Source organism: Eubalaena glacialis, chromosome 8 (assembly GCF_028564815.1).
Source record: "Eubalaena glacialis isolate mEubGla1 chromosome 8, mEubGla1.1.hap2.+ XY, whole genome shotgun sequence".
NCBI classification, from domain to species: Eukaryota; Metazoa; Chordata; class Mammalia; order Artiodactyla; family Balaenidae; genus Eubalaena; species Eubalaena glacialis.
This window is the reverse complement of record NC_083723.1, coordinates 78,956,320-78,979,812: the sequence shown is the minus strand read 5'-3', so window position 1 is coordinate 78,979,812 and position 23,493 is coordinate 78,956,320. Positions and strand designations below refer to the sequence as shown.

The 23,493-nt window shown below is 40.5% G+C and overlaps 1 protein-coding gene across 2 annotated transcripts; it reads left to right on the top strand.

Annotated features, from left to right (window-relative positions):
• Positions 1-3: 3 nt before the first annotated feature.
• HOXA1 (homeobox A1) lies at positions 4-2,452 on the top strand. 2 transcript variants are annotated; one of them, XM_061197855.1, is made up of 3 exons: positions 4-410; positions 614-708; positions 1,197-1,268. In XM_061197855.1, exons 1-2 carry the CDS (start codon positions 66-68, stop codon positions 671-673), a joined length of 405 nt encoding a protein of 134 aa, XP_061053838.1. In that variant the 5' UTR covers positions 4-65; the 3' UTR covers positions 674-708; positions 1,197-1,268. The 2 variants fall into 2 exon arrangements, with proteins under 2 accessions (XP_061053838.1, XP_061053837.1); XM_061197854.1 differs by having other exon boundaries at positions 4-708; positions 1,197-2,452.
• Positions 2,453-23,493: the final 21,041 nt, after the last annotated feature.

Sequence of the window (23,493 nt, the reverse complement as noted above, 5' to 3'; positions counted from 1 at the left end):
TGGAGGAAGTGAGAAAGTTGGCACGGTCACCCAGGGCTTCGCAGGACCCGGTCACTGAGTGACAGATGGACAATGCAAGAATGAGCTCCTTCCTGGAATACCCCATCCTCAGCGGTGGCGACTCTGGGACCTGCTCAGCGCGAGCCTACCCCTCCGACCATGGAATTACAACTTTCCAGTCGTGCGCGGTCAGTGCCAACAGCTGTGGCGGCGACGACCGCTTCCTAGTGGGCAGGGGGGTGCAGATCAGCCCGCCCCACCACCACCACCATCACCACCCCCAGCCGGCCACCTACCAGACTCCTGGGAACCTGGGGGTATCCTACTCCCACTCGAGTTGTGGTCCAAGCTACGGCGCGCAGAACTTCGGCGCGCCTTACAGCCCCTACGCGTTAAATCAGGAAGCAGAAGTAAGTGGTGGGTACCCCTCGTGCGCTCCCGCTGTTTACTCTGGAAATCTCTCATCTCCCATGGTCCAGCATCACCACCACCACCAGGGTTATGCCGGGGGCGCGGTGGGCTCGCCTCAGTACATTCACCACTCATATGGACAAGAGCACCAGAGCCTGGCCCTGGCCACGTATAATAACTCCTTGTCCCCTCTCCACGCCAGCCACCAAGAAGCCTGTCGCTCCCCTGCATCAGAGACATCTTCTCCAGCACAGACCTTTGACTGGATGAAAGTCAAAAGAAACCCTCCCAAAACAGGTCAGTCTTGCCATTCCATGAAAGCTCCTTGATGATTTTGGAAGGAGCTGGTATGCTTAGTTTCCAAGGAAAATTAATCATGTTTTTTTTTTTTTTTTTTTTAAAGTTCTTGCTTCCCACCTGTGTTGTAGGGTGTGGGGAGGTTTACCCAGGTGCGTTGGGGCAAAGGAGCATCTGGGACTGCTGTATTTCCAAAGGGGCTGGGTTTTAGAGGTTTTGGAAGTAGGAAGTGGGAAGTGGGTAGGTGTGTGTGTGTGGGGGGCATCCTGTTAATATCTCCAGGCTCCATTAATCACGGTCTGACCATGCTAATGGTTGATTTCAGATTAACACTTTACACCTCATCACTCACCCTCCCAAGCCCGGTTTATGTTCAGAAATTCTTGATTCCCCTTTACCCGAAGGCTGCTCTGAAGCGTGTAGGGAATCTCATATCGATTATAAAAATTTTTACCTTTTCCTCTCATCGCTTCCCACCTTGCCCCCAGGGAAAGTCGGAGAGTATGGCTACGTGGGTCAACCGAATGCAGTGCGTACCAACTTCACCACTAAACAGCTCACGGAGCTGGAGAAGGAGTTTCACTTCAACAAGTACTTGACGCGCGCCCGCAGGGTGGAGATTGCCGCATCCCTGCAGCTCAATGAGACCCAGGTGAAGATCTGGTTCCAGAACCGCCGAATGAAGCAGAAGAAACGAGAGAAGGAGGGCCTCTTGCCCATCTCTCCAGCCACTCCGACGGGAAGCGAAGAGAAGGCCGAGGAATCCTCAGAGAAGTCCAGCTCCTCACCCTGCGTTCCTTCCCCGGGGTCTTCTACCTCAGACACTCTACCTACCTCCCACTGACGCCGCCCCGGCCCCACTCTGCAGCCCAGGCTACTCCTCCGGCTGGGACTTCTTACCCAAAGCACATTCTTACCTTATCTTCCTTTCCATTTACAATCTTTCTCTTCCTTTCTGATCCTATCTGGGGAACTACTGGCCAGGATAATGTGTTTCCAGAGAATTCTGGATTAGAAACTTGATGAGGGGGGAGGGGGGAGGGGGGTGTTAGCTCCTTAATGCAGATTGAGTGCCAGCATCAATTTTCTGATGGCACCTAACACCCCTACTTTTAGGAGATTTTGACAGAACCTACTGTTCCTTTCAGATGCCCTTTGGAAAATAGTTTCCTCTGCCAGCCGAAACATGTCAGAGCGAGGCCTCTCATCTTTTATCTATCTGTATATTTACAGTTCTCCCCTACTTTGCCCTTAAAGTAGGCTAGAGAGAGAGAAGAGGGTCCAGGAGCTCATGAAGAACAGATACACTATGAGAGTGTTTACACAATTAATTCATCCCTTAATTTAATTCAATTTCATGTGTGTGAGTTTGCTGGTTGTAAATGCTTTGTCCTGAAAGATTTATCTTTATACAGATTTTCTAGAAATGTTTTGATTAAGTGACTAAAACATGGTGGGCAAAGTCTCAAAGCTGGTACAACTTCATATGTGATTATAGGTTAAAGAATTAAAAGCTCTCATTTAAAATCAATCAGATGCCTCAGATGGTAGCCTCAGTTTGTTCTTTCAGTGAGTTAAGAAGGCCTGCAGAATACAAGGGTCAGAAACCTTGCTTCCTGTGCTAAGTCTCTCCCCATCCCCACTCCTTTCTTGTTTCTCTGGCCACACTCTATTTAAAATTTGTGCTGGATTATTCAGGACCTAAATGTATTATTCAAACCAGCTCCTTCCTTCCACAGTTATCTTAGCTGGATATGATATATTTTCAGCTCAATTGTTAATGTGATGGATGGCACAATGAATGTATATTTTGTGTGATTCGTGAACAGTCTTTTGCATGTCGCACAATGTTTTGATGTCCCTGAAGTACCACACTGAGTTCTATCAGTTATCCTTTGTGATATTCCCCATTTCCTGTACAATCATGAACAGCTCAGAGATCCCGGAGTGATGTGATCCAGAGCAGAATTTACGGGTCTTAAGATGTCTGTAATAAATATATTCAGGTTTCAGATATGCTTACGCATCTGTGTATTTGGCTTGGCTACAATTTGCTGGTTCCTACAAAGTTGGCTCATTTCATGTGGGGAAGGGGAGAAGTGTGGTGTGTATTTTCAAAGAGGTGGGCCTTTTCTTGAAAAAAAAAAAAAGGAAAGGCTTTTCATTATGTAGCTGAAGCTTCCCCTATGAGTGTAATTGCACCTAACGATGTCTATGTAATAGGTTGATTTTCTTTAAAATAGCAGGAGCTGCTTTATTATAATCAAAGTTCATTATGGAAAAAAATGAATGGTGAAGAAATTTATGAAGCAGATCTATTTTTGAAACAAACATGGATACTTCCTGGGTCAAGTGCTAACCTTTTCACCTCCAACTCAATGTTGACATATATATAAACAGAATCCCCTTCAAAAGCTGAAACTCTTCAGTCAGTCTTTCCTCACATCAATGAACCAAGAGCTAAGAGATTCACATTTAATTAGCTCCAGTATAAAGCTGTTTGAGGACGGGGCCCCCACTCCACCCCTCTTCCTTCTTTTTGGATTGTTGGACAGCGTGCCAAAATATTCCACTCTTTAAATTGAGTGTGGTCTGTACTGAGTAAACCCTTGCATCCCTCCTCCAATTCCTCCTGTCAATATCCACTCTCCTTCCTGCCACTTCTTAACCCCCTACTCCCAATTCCTTCTGGGTTACATATCTCATTCCCATCAGATTCAGCTTTGATTTCACAGCCATCATGGCTGTAATGGGTCTACCGCTCAATTTCCATGCCACATAACCCAGAAAAACATTTTAATTTTCTCTGGGCTCAATAGGTTCTTCCAGGTGAACTTGTGGAAGCCGCCCTGAAGTCTGTCAATATTCAAGTTGCTTCTGACCAATGCATGTGTCTGCTTGTCTCAAACAGAGGAAGCCAGCAAATCAAAAAGTTCAAAGTGACTCTCCTCCTAGACCTGCTACCACGTTCCCTTTACTTTCACACATTTTTGGAGGCTCTAATTTAACCCCAAGAGTAGAGCAGAAATTTTACAGCATCACAAACAAATACAGACATGACTTCCGCTCCAAAGGGTGTTTTACAAAGGATGGGCTGGGGTTCAGGATGGGTGGGTGGTGAGAAATCCTACAAAAACTTGTAATTTGCAGGCCTCCTAGAGCATCCTTGAGATTTCCTGTAGTTCCCTGTCAAAGAGAGCGAGCCTGGACTCTGCAGGCGCAGTTGCTGCGGCCATATCAAGGGCACCCGGTGCCCTCCCCTCAGCTCCTGGGTTCTGGGGTTGCTTCTAAAAGACTCAAGTGGATGGAGGAGAACTTCAAAGTCAGCCAACTCTTTCTTTCATTTCCCGCCTGGCCGTATACAGTATCTTTTGTTTATTAGTGTAAAGCCACACAGCAAAACAGATGGCTGGTTTCCAAATACTTTAATGTGTTAAAGTGTCATTTGCATGCCACTGCCGAGATTTCAATATCTAAAAGCAGGGCCAACCCGCTGGAATCCCGGAGATTCCAATCTTCTAGGTGCTGGTTTTAACGTAGCTGAGAGAGAGGAGAACGATGAATTATGGCTAAACATCCCAAGCCTTCTCTAGGTCGTGGAATAAATCAATTAACAAGCAATGCATTTAGGAAACATTAATATACCTTTCAACAAGGAAAACATTTTTATCTTTTTAGTTGTCCCAATCGATTAAATCAAAGAGGCTTAACACATCCTATTTAAAGGTCTCTCTTTTTCTGTTTTGGTCTCTGAGGAACACAGTTAGCTCCTTGAAAAATGACAGCCATGGTAACTGAAACGACAGAAGACAGAAAACAGAAAACATTTTATTGATAAATTTAAAAAGGACAAGAGTCTCAATTAGGGACTTGGGATAATCACAATATAAAATTCCAGTTTTCCAATGCTTTTTCCTCACTTCTCTCACCTTCATTCAAAGTACTCCAGAAATTCAGGGTGTCCCCAACTGAGGCTGAGTTGAAATTGTGCTGTGACTCTGAAGTCTGCTCTGGGCTTCACCTTTGAAAGTTTACTTTTGGAGGCTATTCAGATGCCCTGGTGTTTTCCTCTGGGGCAATCAGATTCAAACCGATCAATATTTACTCAGTCTGAAAGGGTTGTTGAAAAGCCTGCTAACAACAAACTGCTTAGCTGCTCACCCCTGTTTAATCTCAGGTTCACTGAAAGTTCAAGAAGAGATGAATGCAGTGATGGGTCACTTTAGAATGAGTCCCAGTGGTTTATCTGAGCTCTCTGCTAAAGGCAACAATTATAGTTCCATCCCTCTTTGGGAAAGGGTTAACTTGCCTATTATTCTTTTGCTAAACAGTGTTTACTAGAAACTTAAAACACTTTCCTCTCCCTTCCTGGCTTTTTTTGGGGGGTGGTGGTGGAGAGGGACTTTCCAGCTGCCCTTCTCCTGTCTCCTCTAGCTTTCTGCCAAGCCACTAGGTTTCATTTGACTTAAAATAAATTACACTGAATATTTAAAAAACATTCAATTAGCCTGACAGAAGAGATCCGATTTATTTCAGATGCCAGGAACTATGAAATGAAGCTCTTTGGGCCATTAGAGTTTATCTTCTTTGCGAAAGAACAGGGCAAGATTGAATTGAAATCCATTTGCGTTTGAGTAATATCGACAATCAGAGCCCCAATATCCATCTGAGATGGCTGTTTAGATATCAGATGGGGGGAGTGGAGGGGGAGGTGACTTGTGCAGAAGCAAATACCTCAGGTGGAAAGTCAACTTTAAAATTGTATGCCCTCCGAGCATACGAACTGCTGAGATGAGAAAGGAAGACCCAAGGAAGCCAGTGGGGAATGGTGGGAGAAGATGCTGGACCCTGAAGCTAATTGCTACAGCTCTTCAGAGGTCAAAGTTCATATAATCACTGCATAAATGCATACTAAATAGGGACTTATTAAGCTTTTCTGATGGCTGAGCACGTCTGTAAAAAAAACGGTCACTGCTGTTTGTGTTTCTTCCTGAAGAATAGTCATCCTTGCAGTAGAAGCTCTAGGAGTCTGAGTCTTTAATTTACTATTTTGAATGACGGGCAACCTTCTGTTTTAAAATTTTGAAAACGGGGCGTGAACAGCATCTTTCTTTATATTGGTTGGGACTGTAAAATACCTCTCTCAGAAATGCTATGGCTTTTTCAGCACACACAAGAACATCATGCTCGTATCAGATAAGCTACTCACTAGATGGCTAACTTTGGTGACCCTCTGCTGAAGATAATCTACTTTTTCCTGCATTTCTGAGAACACACAGAAGTTCTGTCTTAGGACTTCTTGTGCTTAGGTGACCAGAATGGATAGAAATCCATCTACCCAAACTCTAATTTTATGAGTCAGAGAGATAAGGCACCTAGAGGTGGATTGATTTGACACAGAGCACATAATATCAATACTTACTTCCTAAATAAAAACCAGAGTGGCTTAGCACCTGAGGCCAGTGCACTGAATTCTAAATTCCTGATTTGGTTTTGTTCCTTCCCATTTATTCAATATGATTAGTTTCAGGCTGGATATTGTTTAAATTTTTCTACTTCTGGTTTACTGTCCACACACTCAGTCAAGTCTTTGATTTTGAGGCCATCAGGATTACTGAATCTTTGAAACAATCTCCCAGTATGGCAGATGGAATGTTTCTGCCATCTTGTTTGAACAACAAAATGTTGGGCTACTTGTTGTTAAAGACATATGTTCCAAAAATATAAAAATAGAGATAGAGCGAGCAGGCAATGTTCAACATACGTATATTTGTTGTTGTTGTTTCTAAACCTAGACTAGAGAAGAACAAATGAAAGAGGAGTTGCCTGTACCCAAGTTCAACAACCTCCCTTAAACTGTCAAGTGGTATCAGCCAGGAAGGGCTTAGAGATGCAAGGAACATTCCAGGGGGTGTCTTAACCCTGAATCGTTTTTTTTTTTTTTTTTGGTGCTTGTTTGTTTCTGTTTGTTTTGTGGCACAGCATATCCTCCTGAATTGTTCTGGTCCAAATTTCTTAATTTTCTCCACAACTTACTCATTTACCTAAAACTCACACACACACACACACACACAAGCAAGGCACCCCAAGCCCAAACAATTAACATAAAGTTTCCTTATAACACAACCTGCCAAGTTTTCCTTCCTCAGTGGTGTCCTACTGATCTCAGCAGAACCTGCTGCCCAAAGGGACATCTACGGCTGTCAGTGTTTGAAGAGCTTAACTGGAATCCCTAGCGTTTTAGAGCCTTATTTTTAATAACACCAATCATCAAATATAGCTGACCTTCGGGCTGCAGAACTGAAAACCAAGTAATAATCAACGCTGCTCCGTAGACACTAGCCTATGACCCCACCACCCCCAATCCCAAACCCCAATTACATCATGCAAAACAGTCTGGAAAGACTGCATTTTGAGCTTATTGTAAATAAATGAAAAGACCAATGTTTCTTTCTCAACATCTCCAGACACATCTAAAATATGTCTCCATTTTTTAAACATCCCATTACATTTTTCTTGTTAAAAATGTGTTTGTAAAACGTCTAGTCACAGAGCTAATCTATAGAAATCAGATTGCTTTACGTTTTCCTTTTAGGTTTGGGTGGTTACTTGGTTAGTTAAAAAAAAGAAAGAAAGAAAGAAAAAAAGCACCAAGCAACTGCTTGCAACAGAAAATAAAGGAAAAATTACTGAATGACTTTTTTCTTTTTAAATCGGGCGACTTTTGAGCCGCGCTGGACACTTCACAAATTACGACCTGCTACCTTTTAACAGAAAAATCGCCACAGACCCATACGAAGGCAGAAAGCAATGATTTAAGATGGTAGGGGACACCCCTCCCCCCAATATCAGCAATGTTCTTGGACGGGAATTTTGCATTCTAGGAGCAAATGGGCTCCTTGCTTCAGGGCGCGCGGGGGGCAGCTGCCCCAGCCTCGGGGAGAGCACGGCGGGCGCGGAGACCCGACTGGTGCTACTGCCTTGAGGGACGGGGTTCGGGGGGTGCCGTCCGGTCTCCGCGGGCCCGCGGGGGTGGAGGGGAGCCCAGACGTCGCGGCTACAACGACTTGCCCCCTCGGCTTCCCCGCCTTCTCTCTCCGAATTCCGGAGCGAACGCCGCGCTTCCTCTCACGTCCTCGCGGGACCCACGCGGAGCAGGAGGCAGCAGCACCCGGGCCTCCCCGGTGTGCGGCGCAGCCGAGCAGCGCCCGCGGGGTTGACCGTGAACGCCACCGGAGTCGGGGCGCGTCTCCCGCGGCGGCTGAGAGCCCCGCCGGGTCTCAAGGGACCACCTCGCCCCCCGTCTCCTCCTTCTTTCCCAGCCGGCACCCCTTGCGTCCGGCTGCTCCGGGGAGGGAGTCGCAGGGCCTGAAAGATGCGGCCTAAAATGCCGCAGGCGGCCGCCTGACTCCTCTCGGTGAGGGCCTAGGCCTTCCGTGCAGCTCGCGAACCGCCCCCCCCGCGGGGTGCTGGACAGAACATTCACCCCCAGGAGAAGAAACCCAGGTCGGAAACTTAGCCCCCTAGTTCACCTTTCTGATTTGAAAGCGGAGGGAGACTTTACTCCCTGCCTGTTCCCTCCTCTCAGATATTTTCAACATACGTTTACTTGAGTAATATGTTCATTCCCCTTCTAGTTCGACTAAGATGCTTTGAGGGTAGAGGTGAGGGTTGCAGGTGTGGTGAGTTTCTAAACAGTGAATGTTCTAGAGAGACAAGTACTTCTCTGCTCAGGGAAACAGCCTTGCTTCTCAAATGTCCTCTCCTCATTCAGTTGCAGAGTCAAACCCTGCCTTGCCTCAAGTCTCACTTCTTTCTAGAAAGTTTCCTGTACTACTTTCCACTCTATCAGCTGAGCCGCTCAGAGCTCCACCTTTCGCGCAGGAAGCTTTGTTATAGAACAACTAACGGGAGTCGTGTGTGAGTTTTGACTCCCCCTAAGAGATCTTAAGCTTCTTGAGGGCAGGGTTCTTGACGTTTAATAATGAGGAGGCAGTCCCTGGGGAAAGTGCTCTGGACTGGAATTCAGGACACCTGTGTTTAGTCTTTTCTCTTTCACAGTAGAAGCTTAGGTAGGTAGGATACTTAACCTTTCTGTACTTTAAGATTCTTAAATTATAAAATAAGGCGAATGTTCTTGTTGACTTTTAAGTTACCCTCTAAAATTTATGTGATTTTTCAGAATCTTGAAAGTCTGGTATTTATTCAGGATTACTCTGAGCCAAGCCCTATGTCAAATACTTTACTTACATTAACTCATTTAATCTGCCCCAAGAAAGAAGTGTTTTTATTCTTTTGATTTTCAGATAAGGAAACGGAGAGGTCTAAGATGTTAAGTAACTTGTCCACTGAATCCAGAGTCCAAATTCTTATGCATTTTGTTGTAGTGCTTCTCCACAGTGCCAACCACATAAGTCCTCTACAAAGAGTTATCAGGCTATTGGTGTTTGACACAGGTACTATCGTGCTGGTAAAGAATTAGAGAGCTGGGGAAACTGACTGTTTAATATCAGATGTATGTGCAAACTATGGCTGTACCTTCTTGGGAAAATTAGCAAATGGCAAGTATTTGAATGAAAACAAAGCTAAAGAGAGAGGTCAAATTTAACAGTAAAGTCAACGAGAGGATTAACTTAATAAAGACTTTTTTTCATGTCTGACACTAATTGGTTAAGGAAATAATTTTCAGGGAGAAGAAAGATACTGTTTATATTCACAAATGATGTCTGTGGCATGCCTAACATGCACAAAATTGGAAGTATTCAATGCAAAATATAAATGTGTTGTCTCTATGAAAGCTAACATCCACATGGTTGGAAACATTTGAATGCATGAAGTCCCACTCCCCAGTTTTCATTTGGTTATTTGATATACTGAAAATCCAGTCACAATTTGCATTTAAAGAATAAAGGAAAAGAATAATTCATCCTCACCGAAAGGGGCCACTCCTCATAGTTTACCACTTTACACTTCTTGACTGAGAATAACAAGAGCAACCAGAACTTCGAGGAATATATCATGAGGCCTAAAGAGAGCCAGTCTTCAGAAGTCAGTTATTCTCAGAACTCAGTTTGCACAAAGTCAGATTGAATTGTATGTAGAAACACATACATTTGCTTCTTCCCTTTTCTAATTTTCATAAGTGAACAAGGACTTGGCATAATTACAAACATTACAATATTACTGATATTATTTAGTTTTGAATCACAGAATCTAAGACAAGAAGAGACATTAGAAGTCATCTAATTTGGTTTCTCTACTTTACAGGTGAAGAACCTAAGGTCCAGAAAGGTGCTAGCAGCAATAGTGGTAAGAAAAAAATATTTACTTATATCTTTAATAGGTACTTAAGTGGATATTAGAGCTGGCAGGCATAAGTTAATCTCAAGCTAGATATATTAATAACATTAATGATTAATTACCTTATTAAGTAAAGTAATTACAGTAATTAATTTCAGTAATAATTAAATACTGAAGATCTAAAAGTTATTAAGAATAAGCAGGTTTGAATAACTAGATATATGCCCGGAGGGTTTCTTCCTTCCTACTTACCTCCAAGAATCTTACAGAAAAGGTAACTGCTCACATCCATCCTATCCCACGGGTAAAAAGGAACTGGCTGATCCATTTTATTTCTTCCATTTCAGAATTTTTTTTAATGTGATTTGACAGATGAAACAGAGACAAAATCAAGAAAAAAGCCAGGCTTCTTAATTGCCCTGCCCAAGCCGCTCAGATGGCATGTTAATTCCCTGATTGTTCCCTGATTCAGACACCATGGAAGTTGAGGGCATTCTGGTTCCTATGAACCACAAGGACTTCACTTGCAATTCATTATCTTACATCCAATACACTCCTTCTATGAGAGACATCCAGACTTCAGCAAGTTGTGACAACTTATTCTTTTTATGTTAATATTTATTATTAACTTTCTTGGTACCAGATGCTGAGCTAAGAGTTTTATGTGTATCATATCTCAGTTAGTCTTCATAACAGCCTTATGATGTGGGTTTTACTATTCCCATTTACAGATGGAGAAACTGAAGTTTAGAGAAGTTCTCTAAGTTGCTCTCCATTACATAGTGAGTGATCAGTAAAGTTGAAATTGACAGCCCATGTATTTAATTCTCACATACTGAAGCCTCATGTCTTAAGAATGTGAAAGTAAAATGTAATTAAGACTAACCTTAAATTTAACTTCAGATTTAAAATGTTTATATTTTAGAAGCCTAGTGTTAAGTTGTTATAAACCTATATGTACACTATGAAAGATCTTAGTTCCGTTGAAAAATATATTAAAAATATATAATTATGAACATGCATACAAAAAAGTTAATTTTTCTATTTGGGATTTTATTGCTGACAGAATTGAAGCTCTCAGAATAACAATTATTTGCTTGCAATACTCATAGCCTAGTAAAGAAATAGCATGGCTCTATAATATCATACAGATAAAATTATTAATTAAAAAAACCCCGATTACCATCACGTTCCCCAAAATATAGCTTTTTTCTAGAGTCCAGTCTTTGGCCCTATGCATACTTTTACTTAAAGGCAATTATTGCGTACCACAATTTTGAATTCCACATTTTTTCGCTTATGTTATATATCATAAATATTATCTGTGTTTATGTGGTATAGTTTTTATTTGATGATTAGTTGAAACAGTGGAAGTATCATTACTTATTACATAAGATATTTTTCTTTCTTTTCTTTCCTCCCTCTCCCCCCTTTTTTTTTAGTGGGATTGGCCAACATCTGAACCTTTTATGTTTAGAGAATTTCTCACTGTGAGCCAGAAAAGGCCATACCCTTGCTTTCTCGGTAGCCTCATCTGTTTCCAGCACAGCCAAGTGAAGGTGCTGGAGATAACATCCAGCAGCAGTTAGGTCTAGTGGTTTGGCAACATCAGGGTTTGGGGTAAGGGTAGTTGTCTCCTTACCAGACTGGCTGTGTGGTGACATTTTGGCTCTGGCTGCTGAACTTTCCATTTTTCAAGCTTGATTTCCAGTCTTCCTAGCAATTTTCTGAGCTATCCATTTGTTTAATCCTTTTCCAATGGAATAACCAACAGTTAGTTTCTGTTGCTTACAACTAAGAATCCTGATAATGTACCATATGATAAACCAAATAGTGGTGCTTTGAATTTTTTTTAGGGCTTGTGGGCTATGGCCTGGAATTGTGGGAGGGAAGTTGGACCAGATGGCTTAGAAAGTATCTATGTAAGATGGCCAAATGGCAGCTTCTTCAAATTCCATTTTCTCTCCTTCCCCAGCTTTGGGCTCTTTTAATACACACTCTTTTCACTTTGTTAAACCTAAACAAGTACGTTAAAAGAGCCAAAGATGGCCCTTTTCCTTGTCCGCCAAGAAAACACAAATTTATCTAATTGAGTTGTAGAACAGAACTTATTTCCTATTTTATTTTACAGCTTTCCTATCTTATCATCTCGAGTAGTTATTCTTCTGAGTCTGAGCCTATGTGTACGAGAGTAGCTGACACTTCTTGATAGCTCACATTACACTAGGCACTCTGCTAAGCACTTTCCATGGGTTGCCTCCTTAAAATCCTCTCCACAACACTATGAGGTGTAGGTACTTATTTTAAAGAAGATGAAACTGAGAGGAGAGGTCACCCACCTAGAAAATGGCAATGCTCACTTTTAAACTTAGCAGTCTGGCTCCTGAGCACTCCTTCTTAATAACATTGTATATATACTCTCTACCCTAACTTGCTTGACTCATCCAATTTTTCTTTTTCTTAATTTTCATCTTTCTCATCTCCTAACTTTTTCTTTCCTATTTGAGAACGACATGAAGGCATCCCATCCAGTCCCTACTTGAACATCTATAATTGTGGGAGGTGAGTGGTTCAGTACCTATCAGTTGCGGGTGCCCTTGAGAATACCTCTAGTTTTGCTCTCCTGGCTGTAGGAATTCCTTCTAGCTTCACCTCTTCCTGACCTCCACTAATTCCATCCCTTCCCCCACTAGAAACTTCTGCTCTCTCGTCATCTGGTTTCTTTCTTGCTGCCTTCTATTTGAATCCTGTCTCATGACTCTGCTCCTTCATTAATTAAAATATTTATTCAGAGGTGATGCAAAATTTTGCAGAGAGAAGATACCATCCCCTTTCAAGGAGTTTACAAATCGTAATGAAGTATATAACCTGATTTATGTTAGAGAACATTTTTTAATTAATATTTTTATTAGAATTTAGTTAAACATTTAAACTTCTAGGATTTTATTATAAAAGTCGTATAGAGTAATTACAGGTGACATTCCTTTCTCCCCAAAACGTATAACTTGAGAGTAAGCCTTTAGTTCTGGTTGGGGCTGTGATCAACATGTGATTTGGGTCAAATGCTAAGGTTTTATGATGACCTTTGCAGGAGAAGACATGATGGTGGGGAAATGTTAACATAATCTTCATGCCCCCATTTGACTGCGAAAGCCAAGGGAATGGAAAGAGAAGAGTGTCAGAATTGTAGAAACTTGGGGCTTTTCAGGTGTTTGTGAGTCAGAAAGGATGAAAATGGAGGATGAGATAGTTGGAAATGACCCTGGGGAAATTATATGCTTAGGAAAAAGGGGATTTAATTTTGGGAAAATTCTGTAGATGGAATCTAGGGATGCTACCAAGTTAGATAGAGTTCTTAATGGTTTCAAGGTGATCCAGTTCTGGAATATGTGAGTGACTAGAGGAAGTTTTTTTAAAAAAAACTTCTGGTTTAAAAAAAGAAAATAGAGTTAGGAACAACTCTAAAAGCAAGATAATTTACCCATGATTTAATGTAACTATGCAATTATACATATATGTGTTTATATCTCTCTTTAGAAGAGCCTTTCCTTCTAATGCTACACTACTCACATTGTTCACCTGCCTTCTTGAGTTCTGTCCAAAGAGCCAAGCTCTTTCTTGTCTGAGGGACTTGCAACCTGGAATCACTCCCCCCTCCCCATTTTCTTCTAAGATCTTGAGGCTTTAGCTAAATGATGCTTCTTCAGAGAGGCCTTACCTGAGTACCCTCTTTGTTTCCTTTACATACTTTCAGAGTTTGCAGATGTAGTTTTATATATATATTTTGTCTCTTCTTCTAGACCATAAGCAACCTATGCCCAGAGAACTTTTCTGTCCATTCACTACTTTATGTTTCCTCAGCATACAGTTCCTGTCACATAGTAAATGCTCAATGGACATTGAATGATTGTTTATATTAATTGGGGTCCAGCTAAGCTGCTGTTACAAAGAAATCTAAAAATACAGTGGCTTAAATATGGCTGACTTTAATTCTCTTGCATGTAAAATTTCAGAGAAATATAAGAGCCCAGACTGCTGGGCTGCCTTAGCTCCGTGAGGTCATTCATAAGGTGGGTTTCTTCCATTGTGCTCTTCTTCCAACATTCCTTAGGTCTTGTCTGTATGGTTGAAGCTGTGTCACCTCCACATTCCCATTTCAGTTTTTAGGAAGAGTGATAGAGGGAAAGTGGAAGGCAAGCAATTTCCTACAAAGGAAGTGACTTGTAAGTGGCACACAATTTCCACTCACATTTTATTGTGATGAACTTAGTCACATGGCCACACCTAGCTGCAAAGGATACTAGGAAATGCAAAGGATACTAGAGAATGGGTATTTGGGGGATAACTAATCATTTGCTTCATTGTTGGATAAATGTTTGTTGAAAGAATGAATATTCATTCTTACATTATCAGAGGTCAGAATAAAATAGGGGTTTGAGAGCTGTGTTTTAGAATCCCAGAAAAATATTTATGATACAAAATATTAGATATAGACTAAGATAACATCAAATATGTTTCATGACACAACCTATTCACCTGCAAATTTTGGGACAAGGGGGGTTAGAGGTCTAAGAAATTTGCTAAGGCCAAGACATTGAGCAAAGGGGCATGGGTGGCTCTGGGTATTGTGGGTGCATACCTGGCCTTGTTAGAATTGGGAGATGAATTCCATGTCTTCAGCAAGCTCCCAGAAATAAGCTTTTAGCTGCTACGGTTAGGTAAGACTTCCCTAGTCAGAAGGGAGCTATTTTGAGGCAAGGACATTACTTGATTACCAGCCTTTTTTCTTTGTTAACCTAAATTTGACACTAACAAAGACTTTGAAACTCTAAGGCTGAAAAACAGAGCAAAACCAAATAGTAACTATTTTAAAGAATATGGATAAAATTTATGTTCCAATGATGTGTCCTGATAGAGAAATCACATTTTTACAAGTGTGGCTTGAGTATGAAGCTATATGACAGCGCTTGCACCTGCCCTTCCCTTTGAGTGGCTCAGGGCATCTTGGCTTATCATCAACTGGCCTGGTCAGGTGACTACAGATGAAATGAAGGGGCCCAGCTGCTGCCACAGCCCAAGTTATCTTTGTTTGTGGCTGCAGAAGACACTGGGTTTGGTGTTAGCCCCTCCTGCCCTAAATGCTCTTTGCACAAAAAAGGTAACCATTTCCTTCCCATCTCCCCATTATATTTGGCCAAAAGATTTAGGGAACCCATTTTGCCCCTTTCTCTGCCTTTCGGCCTGCCAGACTCCTTCCAGCTGAGCTCATAGGTCTGTCTTCTGTGAAACCTGTCCCAGGGAGAGCGAATCGTCCTCCTTCAGCATTTCATTTGTTAGAGCACTTCTTACTTTTGGACTTTAAATTCTTTTAACCAGGCTGTTACTCTTCTTTGTAAATTACTCCAAGATAGAGACCATATCTTATTAATCATTCTCCCTGCCTTGTACAATCCCTAGCACATGGTAGACACTTGATAAATGTTTGCTGAATGCATGAATGGGTGAATGAGTGAGTGGGTGAGGGAAAAATTCTTTGGGTTCTTTCTATAGCCTCTCAGCTATTCTAATGTGGTTCATGACTCCCCAAGGCTGGGTACACAAAGTGTGATCTCAAGTTCTTCCATGTTTCCAAAATATTTTCTTACTTGCTTACTAAAGTTAAATTGAAATTCAAAATTCTTTAATGGAGAATCGACCTCTCAGTATACAATGAGGTGTAAAATGGTTTAAATGTAAATGCTGCTTGAATGAATATACTGACTAAAGCTTATTGACACTAAAGTGTAACCAATCAGTCAGTCAAAAAGTGTAAATAACTGATACTAGAGCCTTTTCTGTTTTGACAGGGGGGTGGAAGTTAGAGAGAAGTTGGTGCTTGGGCCTTAGAGGTGGCAGGAGAGGATGGGAGGTCAAAGGGTCATCTAGGTAGAAACAGAGCACAGAAAGGGGAAGTAGGGGCCACTGATTTAACACTTTCTTAATGTCTCAATTTTAGAGAGAAGTATGGCAGGACCACTCATGTTCGTGCTTTTGTCAGGACAATGTTGGGAACTATACGGCATGTGAACACTACTTTATAGGATTTGTTAAGATCTGGCTGTTTGTGCATGTGTGCACTTTAAAAAGTTGACTTTGTTGCAGAGGAATTACATTTTCAGAGGAGTTAATTAAGGGTCGTATAACCTAGATTATACCCTAAAATAATTCTCCCAGTAGTAGAACAGTCAACAGTCACTTGCGTGACTAAGTGGTGTTGGAGATGGCCCTGGACAAGTAGATGATATGTCAAGACTTGATTTTGAGTTGGAGCTCCCTAAATGGGGACTGCCATAATTTACATTTTATGGTAAACTGCTGTTATCAAAGGATCTCTGATACCTCAGATTATTCAAGTAGAGCTGCTTAAATAGCTCAAGGCACTTTGCAAATTTCTGGCTGGTTCTCTCAGTACCTTTGGAAGTGGAGACCAAATATGTGCCATCAGAGGCCCAGTGCTGCACGATTAGCTGAAAATTTGCGGCTTATGCAGTGCCAAATGGTCAGTTTGGCTTTTCTTTCTTTTCTTTTCAATCTCCCTTGAACTGGAATTGAACTCGAGTATTGGTTTGAGAGCCAGATGTCCTAGGTTTTAGTTTCTGACTCCACACTGAGTAGCTGTGTGGCACATCACAGATCACTTCTCCTCTCTGGGGTGAGGGGAGCCTATATGAACCTCAGGGCTCATTCCAGACATGATACTTTCTATGTTTCTACTAGTTGCAACAACTAGAGTGTTTGACATAGCAAACCAGTAGCAGAGTTTGGACTGGAACACATGTCTTAGAACCCATTTAAGCTCTACTTAAAAAAATCTTAATTTCACAATTTTTATTGAAGTATAAAATATACTTAGATAGTAAGTGTATAAATTGCACTAATCTTAAGCGTACAGATTGTTAAATATTTTTAAAGTAGGTATTGAATTGTAATTTAGTTATGTTAAAAAATAATTAAAGAAGACAATTTAGGTGACACAAACAAACTTATTTAACACTTCAAGAAGTGAAGTCTCCTTTTGGAGAACTGCAAAATGGAGCAAGAACCTTTAACAGGATAAAGAATTAAGAACAGGGAAGAGACAAATAGAAAATATCTGATTGGCTGGGGCCACAGAGTCAAACCTTGTTTGAGGTAAGAGTTGGCTTGGCATTTGGGGATTGGCTGACCGGGTACACTGAGTTTCTGGTCAAGCGGAGCAATCACAGGGACACAAAAGTTATCTAAGTTTTGGTTTGCTGACATGGCATCCCAGGTGGGAGTAGATCCATCTTGGGTCTAGAAAGTTATTTGAGCAGCTATAAGATGATTCAGCCTTTTAAAATGTATAGTTCGATGAGGTTTGATAACTATATTCTGTCATGTAGCACCACGATGGTCAGGATATAGGCCATTTCCATCATCCCCCAAAGTTCCCTTGTGTCCCTTTGCAAGTCAGTCACCTCCTTCCACCCTAAATTCCTGGAAACCACTGATCTGTTTTCTATCCCTATAGTTTTACCCTTTCCAAAATGTCATATAAGTGAAATCATACCATATGTGGACTTTTCTGTCTGACTTTTTTCTATAATCCTTTTAAGATTTATCACATATGTGTATAATTGCCACCTAGATCAAGATATAGTACTTTCCCAGCACCCAAAAGGTTCTGTTCTGTGCTTTTCCAGTCAATACCCTCCTCTCACTATTCTGACTTCTACCAATGTACTAGTCTTATATTTCATATAAATGGAATTATACAGTAGGTACTGTAATGGCTTTTTTGCTTAATGTAATACCTGTAAGATTTGTTCATGTTATAACTAGTAATAATAGTTTTTATTTTAAAAAATCACTGTGTAGTATTCTACTGTATGAATATACCACATTTCATTTATCCATCCTACTGTGATGGCATTTGGGATGTTTCTGATATTTGGTTATTTTGAGTAAAGTTGAACATTCTAGTTGCTGTCTTTTGGTGAGAATGTGCACTCATATCTCTTGGATATATTCTTAAGAGTAGAATTGCTGGATCATAGGCTAGGCATATGTTTAGTTTTAATGCATGCTGCCAAATACTTTTCTAAAGTGGTTGTACCAGTTTATACTCTCATCATCAATGTATGAGTGTTCCAATTACTCCACATACTTGCCAATGCTTGGAATTACCAGTTATATTTTAGCCTTTATGGAGAGTTGTAGAGTATAGTACCACTACTTTTTTTTTTTATTGTGGTAAAATACATATAACATAAAATTTACTATCTTAACAATTTTTAAGTATAAAGTTCAGTGGTTTTAGTACATTCATAACGTTGTGCTACCATCACCACCATCCATCTCTAGAAGTCTTCGTCTTGTAAAACTGAAAGTCTATACCCACTAAACAATAACTCTCCTTCCTCTCTTCTCTCCAGCTCATGGAAACCACCATTCTCCTTTCTGTCTCTATGATTTTGACTGCCCTCAAATAAGTGAGATCATACAGTATTTGTCTTTTTATGATTGGTTTATTTTACTCAGCATAATGTGCTCAAGTTTCACCCATGTTGTAGCATATTGCAGAATTACCTTCTTTTTTAAGGCTAAGTAGTATTCATCGTATGTATGTACCACATTTTTCTTATTCATTCATTCATCTTTTCATGTGCTTATTGGTGATTTGTATATCTTCTTTGGGGAAATGTCTGTTAAGTCCTTTGCTCATTTTTGAATTGGGTTGTCTTTTTCATTGTTGAGTTTTAGGAGTTCTCTATAGTCTGGATATTAGTAACCACTACTTATAAATAGAGTGAAATTGAATGTGCAACACCAGTAGTGTAATTCAGAAGTGTGGAGAATCTGGAGTGATCAGTAATAAGGCAACCAACAAGGGTAAGCAGTGGTGGAGCCACCGTTTGTTGCCAAGAAGACCTGAGGGTTTTTTTATTTATCATTCCTGTATCACTAAGAAGTAGTGGTGGTGGTGGTGAGCCTTCCCTCCCTGATTCAATCATACCTCCTCGCCTTTAATATTTATTTAATCCCATTTTCCCTGGAAGAAAATATCTGGGGGATTGGTTGATGAGGATCCCCCTCCTTAAGCCTTATCAAAAGAAATAGGTGAGTTTATTCCTCCTTCATTTGAGATGGCCTTTAGAAGCCTGTATCAAACCTCCACTGAAATCAGGGTAATAATTATTCAAGAATGGCAAGGTAAATGCAGAGAATCCACAAATGGAGTATGGGTCCATATGCATGTTTGGAGCAAAGATATGCTTTATATTTTCAAAGACAGTAGTTTCCAGGAAACATAGTGAAGCTAAAGGGTCCACTTAGGATTCAGCTGTTATTCTTGATGTTGCTAGCACAGGTAGGTTTGAGCTGGTGGGCTGTGGGTGGGCCTTGCAATGTGGTTGTTCATCTAGTAACATGCCTATGAAAGTACAACCAAAACTGCCTGATGTTTTGTGCTCTAAACCTAATGTAACCTGTATAATGGAGTTTTTATGTGTACCTAAGAATCACTATGCATTTTAGAGTGTTTCTGGCTACTCTACAAGTACATGAATCAGATTAAGGAATAGTCAGTCAAACTTGAATTAAATATATATTCCCATAATGGTGATTATCTTTTTTTTCTTGGCTTGACATTATTATAGCAAGCTAAAATAATAGGAGATAAGTAGCTATTATAAATGAACCATTAAAAGCAACAGTAAGCCAGAGTTATCATTGCTCTCTTCCTGTCTCTTACTTTATAAAAACTAATGTAGTGAATTGCCATGGAGTTGCCTACTTTAATAATAAATCTGTTGTGTCAGGGCAATGACCTGATGTTTTCTTTCACATAGAATTTATAGTCTATTGATTTAATTCTATAAATATCTCACTCTATTGGTATAACATAAAACCATTTCTTAATTGAAAGACAAAGGAAGCTTGGGATGAAACCAAATGGCAGAATATTTTTATTGAAGATTTCTACTTGATCAATAGCCAAATAAATATGAGCTTATTTTCAATGACAGTTTCAAGTTTAAAAGACCAAAAAAAGAGATGCTTTGATTCATCATCTATTTGGGTAATCGATTTATAGATCTATTTAGAAATTTAGGTTTTCTCCATGGGACGGGGAGGGAGGCTTATGGAGACTTTTTTTTTTTTAATTTTATTTATTTATGTTTGGCTGCATTGGGTCTTCGTTGCTGCGCACGGGCTTTCTCTAGTTGCGGTGAGCGGGGGCTACTCTTCGTTGAGGTGTGCGGGCTTCTCATTGCGGTGGCTTCTCTTGTTGCGGAGCACGGACTCTAGGTGTGCGGGCGCAGTAGTTGTGGCTCGTGGGCTCTAGAGCACAGGCTCAGTAGTTGTGGCACACAAGTGGCTTAGTTGCTCCGCGGCATGTGGGATCTTCCCGGACCAGGGCTTGAACCCGTGTCCCCTGAATTGGCAGGCGGATTCTAAACCACTGCGCCACCAGGGAAGCCCTTATGGAGACATTTTAAGCAAACACTAACTTCTTTTTTCAGTGAGTCATAAACTAGAATGTGGAAAATGAACTCAAGTAGCAGACAGTCTAATGTGGCCAAATAAAACATTGCTGTTGTGCTGCTAAAGCTCTTCCCTCAACTTGTGGAAGAGAAAGCCAGCACTTTATGCTCTTTCAGCCAGTATCTCTGGCACCTTTCCACTTGGCTACATGTGCCAGGATGCCAGGCACCACACTGCCACTCTCTCACTTGAATAGAGCTGCTGACTTCCTCTTACTGCCAGTTTTAAATTACCGGCGACGACTATTACCATAGCCCTGTCAGTCATACCTCCTGTCCATCTGCACACAACTTGAACTTAGTACCCAGCTCCTGAGATTGTTTTTCACTTGTTTCAGGCAAAAGCGTAATGAGTATCTTAAATATTGCTGAGAAAAAGCTGAGAAATAGCAAATATGATAGAAATTAAACACAGGATTCATTTAGCAGAAAACTTTATTTTTGTCCACTTGCCTACTTATTTATTTGTTTATTTTTCTTTGAATGTCACAGATCTTACCCAGAGAAACTAAAAAAAATGACCATGCATCATTGTCATGTCACAAACATTACTCAGTTTGGAAGGAAGCAATTTGAGGATGGGTATCCTATTACCATGCTTTATTTTTTCTTCAGCTAATGCAGATAACTGTAGAGAATATGGAAGAACACCTTAATACTCACCCCTTGAGGAGAAAGCAGTGATTTTTTTATGGTGCTCGTAACTCATGCCATCAATTTTATCTGTGGTAGGTCCATGTCAAAATTGGAGTAATTAAATGGAATGACAATTTAAATGTGTTCATGCCATTGCACTGGCAATAAAGCATGTGCAAATTTACAATTAAGGCTTGTCTTTCTCCTTAGCCATAGAGAATTGTAACAGCCATTAAGTTGCGTGGTCACAGGGATCCAAAAGGGTATTCATCAAAATAAAAACACCAGGTGGATACTTTGAGGATTATAGTGTCCTCTTATGCAATTATTCTTTTTCACTGCATATTTTTGGCTGAATAATAATTACTTTTGCACAAGAAAAGGCAGGATGAACTAGTTTCAACTTGTTTTATTACAACCACCCCCCCTTTTAAAAATCTGCAAGGTAGCATAGAACCATAACCATTTATTCAGATAAAAGTGTATATTTGTTCCAGTTCTTAGCTTTCAAAGGGTAACAGACTCTTTCAAATACACCATACTGAGCTTTTAATACAAACACTTTGGTGCTACAAAACACACCATTAAGATGCATATCGCTGGTGTGGTTAAGTTCCTAAGATATCGCTAGGAATCATCAATATGACAGAGATAAAGGAGACTTGAAACCCAGCCCAAGCAGTGAATTGACAGCCATCTTTAACCACCATGACCTAAGAATGACCCTGCGCTCTGCTGGATGCAAGAGTTAGATACGTAGCAGAGCACAGGAATCAGATATCTCACAGGCTTGGAGGGCCCCACTGTGAGGCAACTGTAGAATCACTTGCAAGGCCTGATATACACATAGGTGACAAAGAGTGATGCCAATTCGATGCTCTTTTATATTTTGAAATAAAGTTCTGAGGGTTTAATGTTGACTTTGGCTGCTCCCTGCTTTGTAAAGTTAAGATTCATAGAAGAAAAATTAATAAGTTTTTATATAACTTAAAATATTCTAATTTGACCATGTCTTCAAATGCTCGTACTGTGTGTATATACATTTTACACATACACACAGCAAGAATTAATTTTACAGCAGTGGAACGATATATTCTAAAGCACTTAAAATCACACATGGCATTTTATGGTAAAATTTACCCTTTGTTTTGTTTTTGGTAGCTGTTTATCTCTAAAACTTGCTTACATTTTAAATTTCTTACTTAAATCTTTATAACTTGGTTAATAATGATAGTTTAGGGGAAGCGCACATACCAAGCTGCAGAATATGGATTTAGGCTTGATTGTCATGCTCCCTTGTTGTAGAAATGCTGTGTGAAACAGTTATTTTAATAAAGCAGAGTCGTTAATAAGGGGATAGACATTTGGAGGAGCTAAGCAATAGGAACGCAGGTTACCGCATTAGCTTTCAGTGACTAAAGTGGAGAGTTTTCGGTTGTTTTCTCTTGTAACACTCTTTCCCTAGGATTCTCATGCATGAAAAGTAGATACACTCACCTTTAAAAAAAAGATAAATTATTTGTACTTTTAGCATATGCATAATGACGAAAATGTTTACAATCAACTCGTGAAAATACAAATACGATGATATCTGTACAATCTCCTCCAAGTGTAAAATGTGCTTAAAAATTATTCACAAACAATAAGTAATCATAAAAATCCTCTGTTTCTGTGAATTCTCTCTCATTTTTAGTTTTTCAAAGGCCACTGCAGCTCACAAGTTGATCCTGCTTTTGGAATTTGCCTGAGTCACTTTGGAAGCTCTACTGGCAGCACCATAGGAACTGGATTCCCAGGTCTTTTGGGGGTCTGTGACCCTGAGGCAGTGCTAAACACAGGACAGAGCTGGAGCTCCCACACTGACTCCACTGGAAAAAAGAAAAAAGCCCTCTATCTCCTACTTGCAGTGCTGAAAAATGGTAGAGGTTTTGAGTCAGATCTTCACAAATACCAAACTTTAGCTCAATCACCTTCCCTCCAGGGCCATTATAGGATTCCAAATTCAACTGCCGTACTTCCTTTCAAGCTTATGCTTTTCCCAGGATGACATTTCATGGTTATTATTCCTTGCTGTGCTCTTAATGAGAGAAACAGGTAGTGATCTGCATACTCCAGTTGGCAATGCTTTCTAATAATATTGTAATCTGGGTTTATGTAATAGTTTTCTGAAAAGTATGGAGGGATCTGTGGCTAAGGGAAGAGTATTGCCTCCCTAGCTCTGTGACAAATGACGATTTTAATCTGATTCATAACCTTTTACAAACAGCTCCATCTTTTTTTTTTTTTTTTTTAAATGTATTTA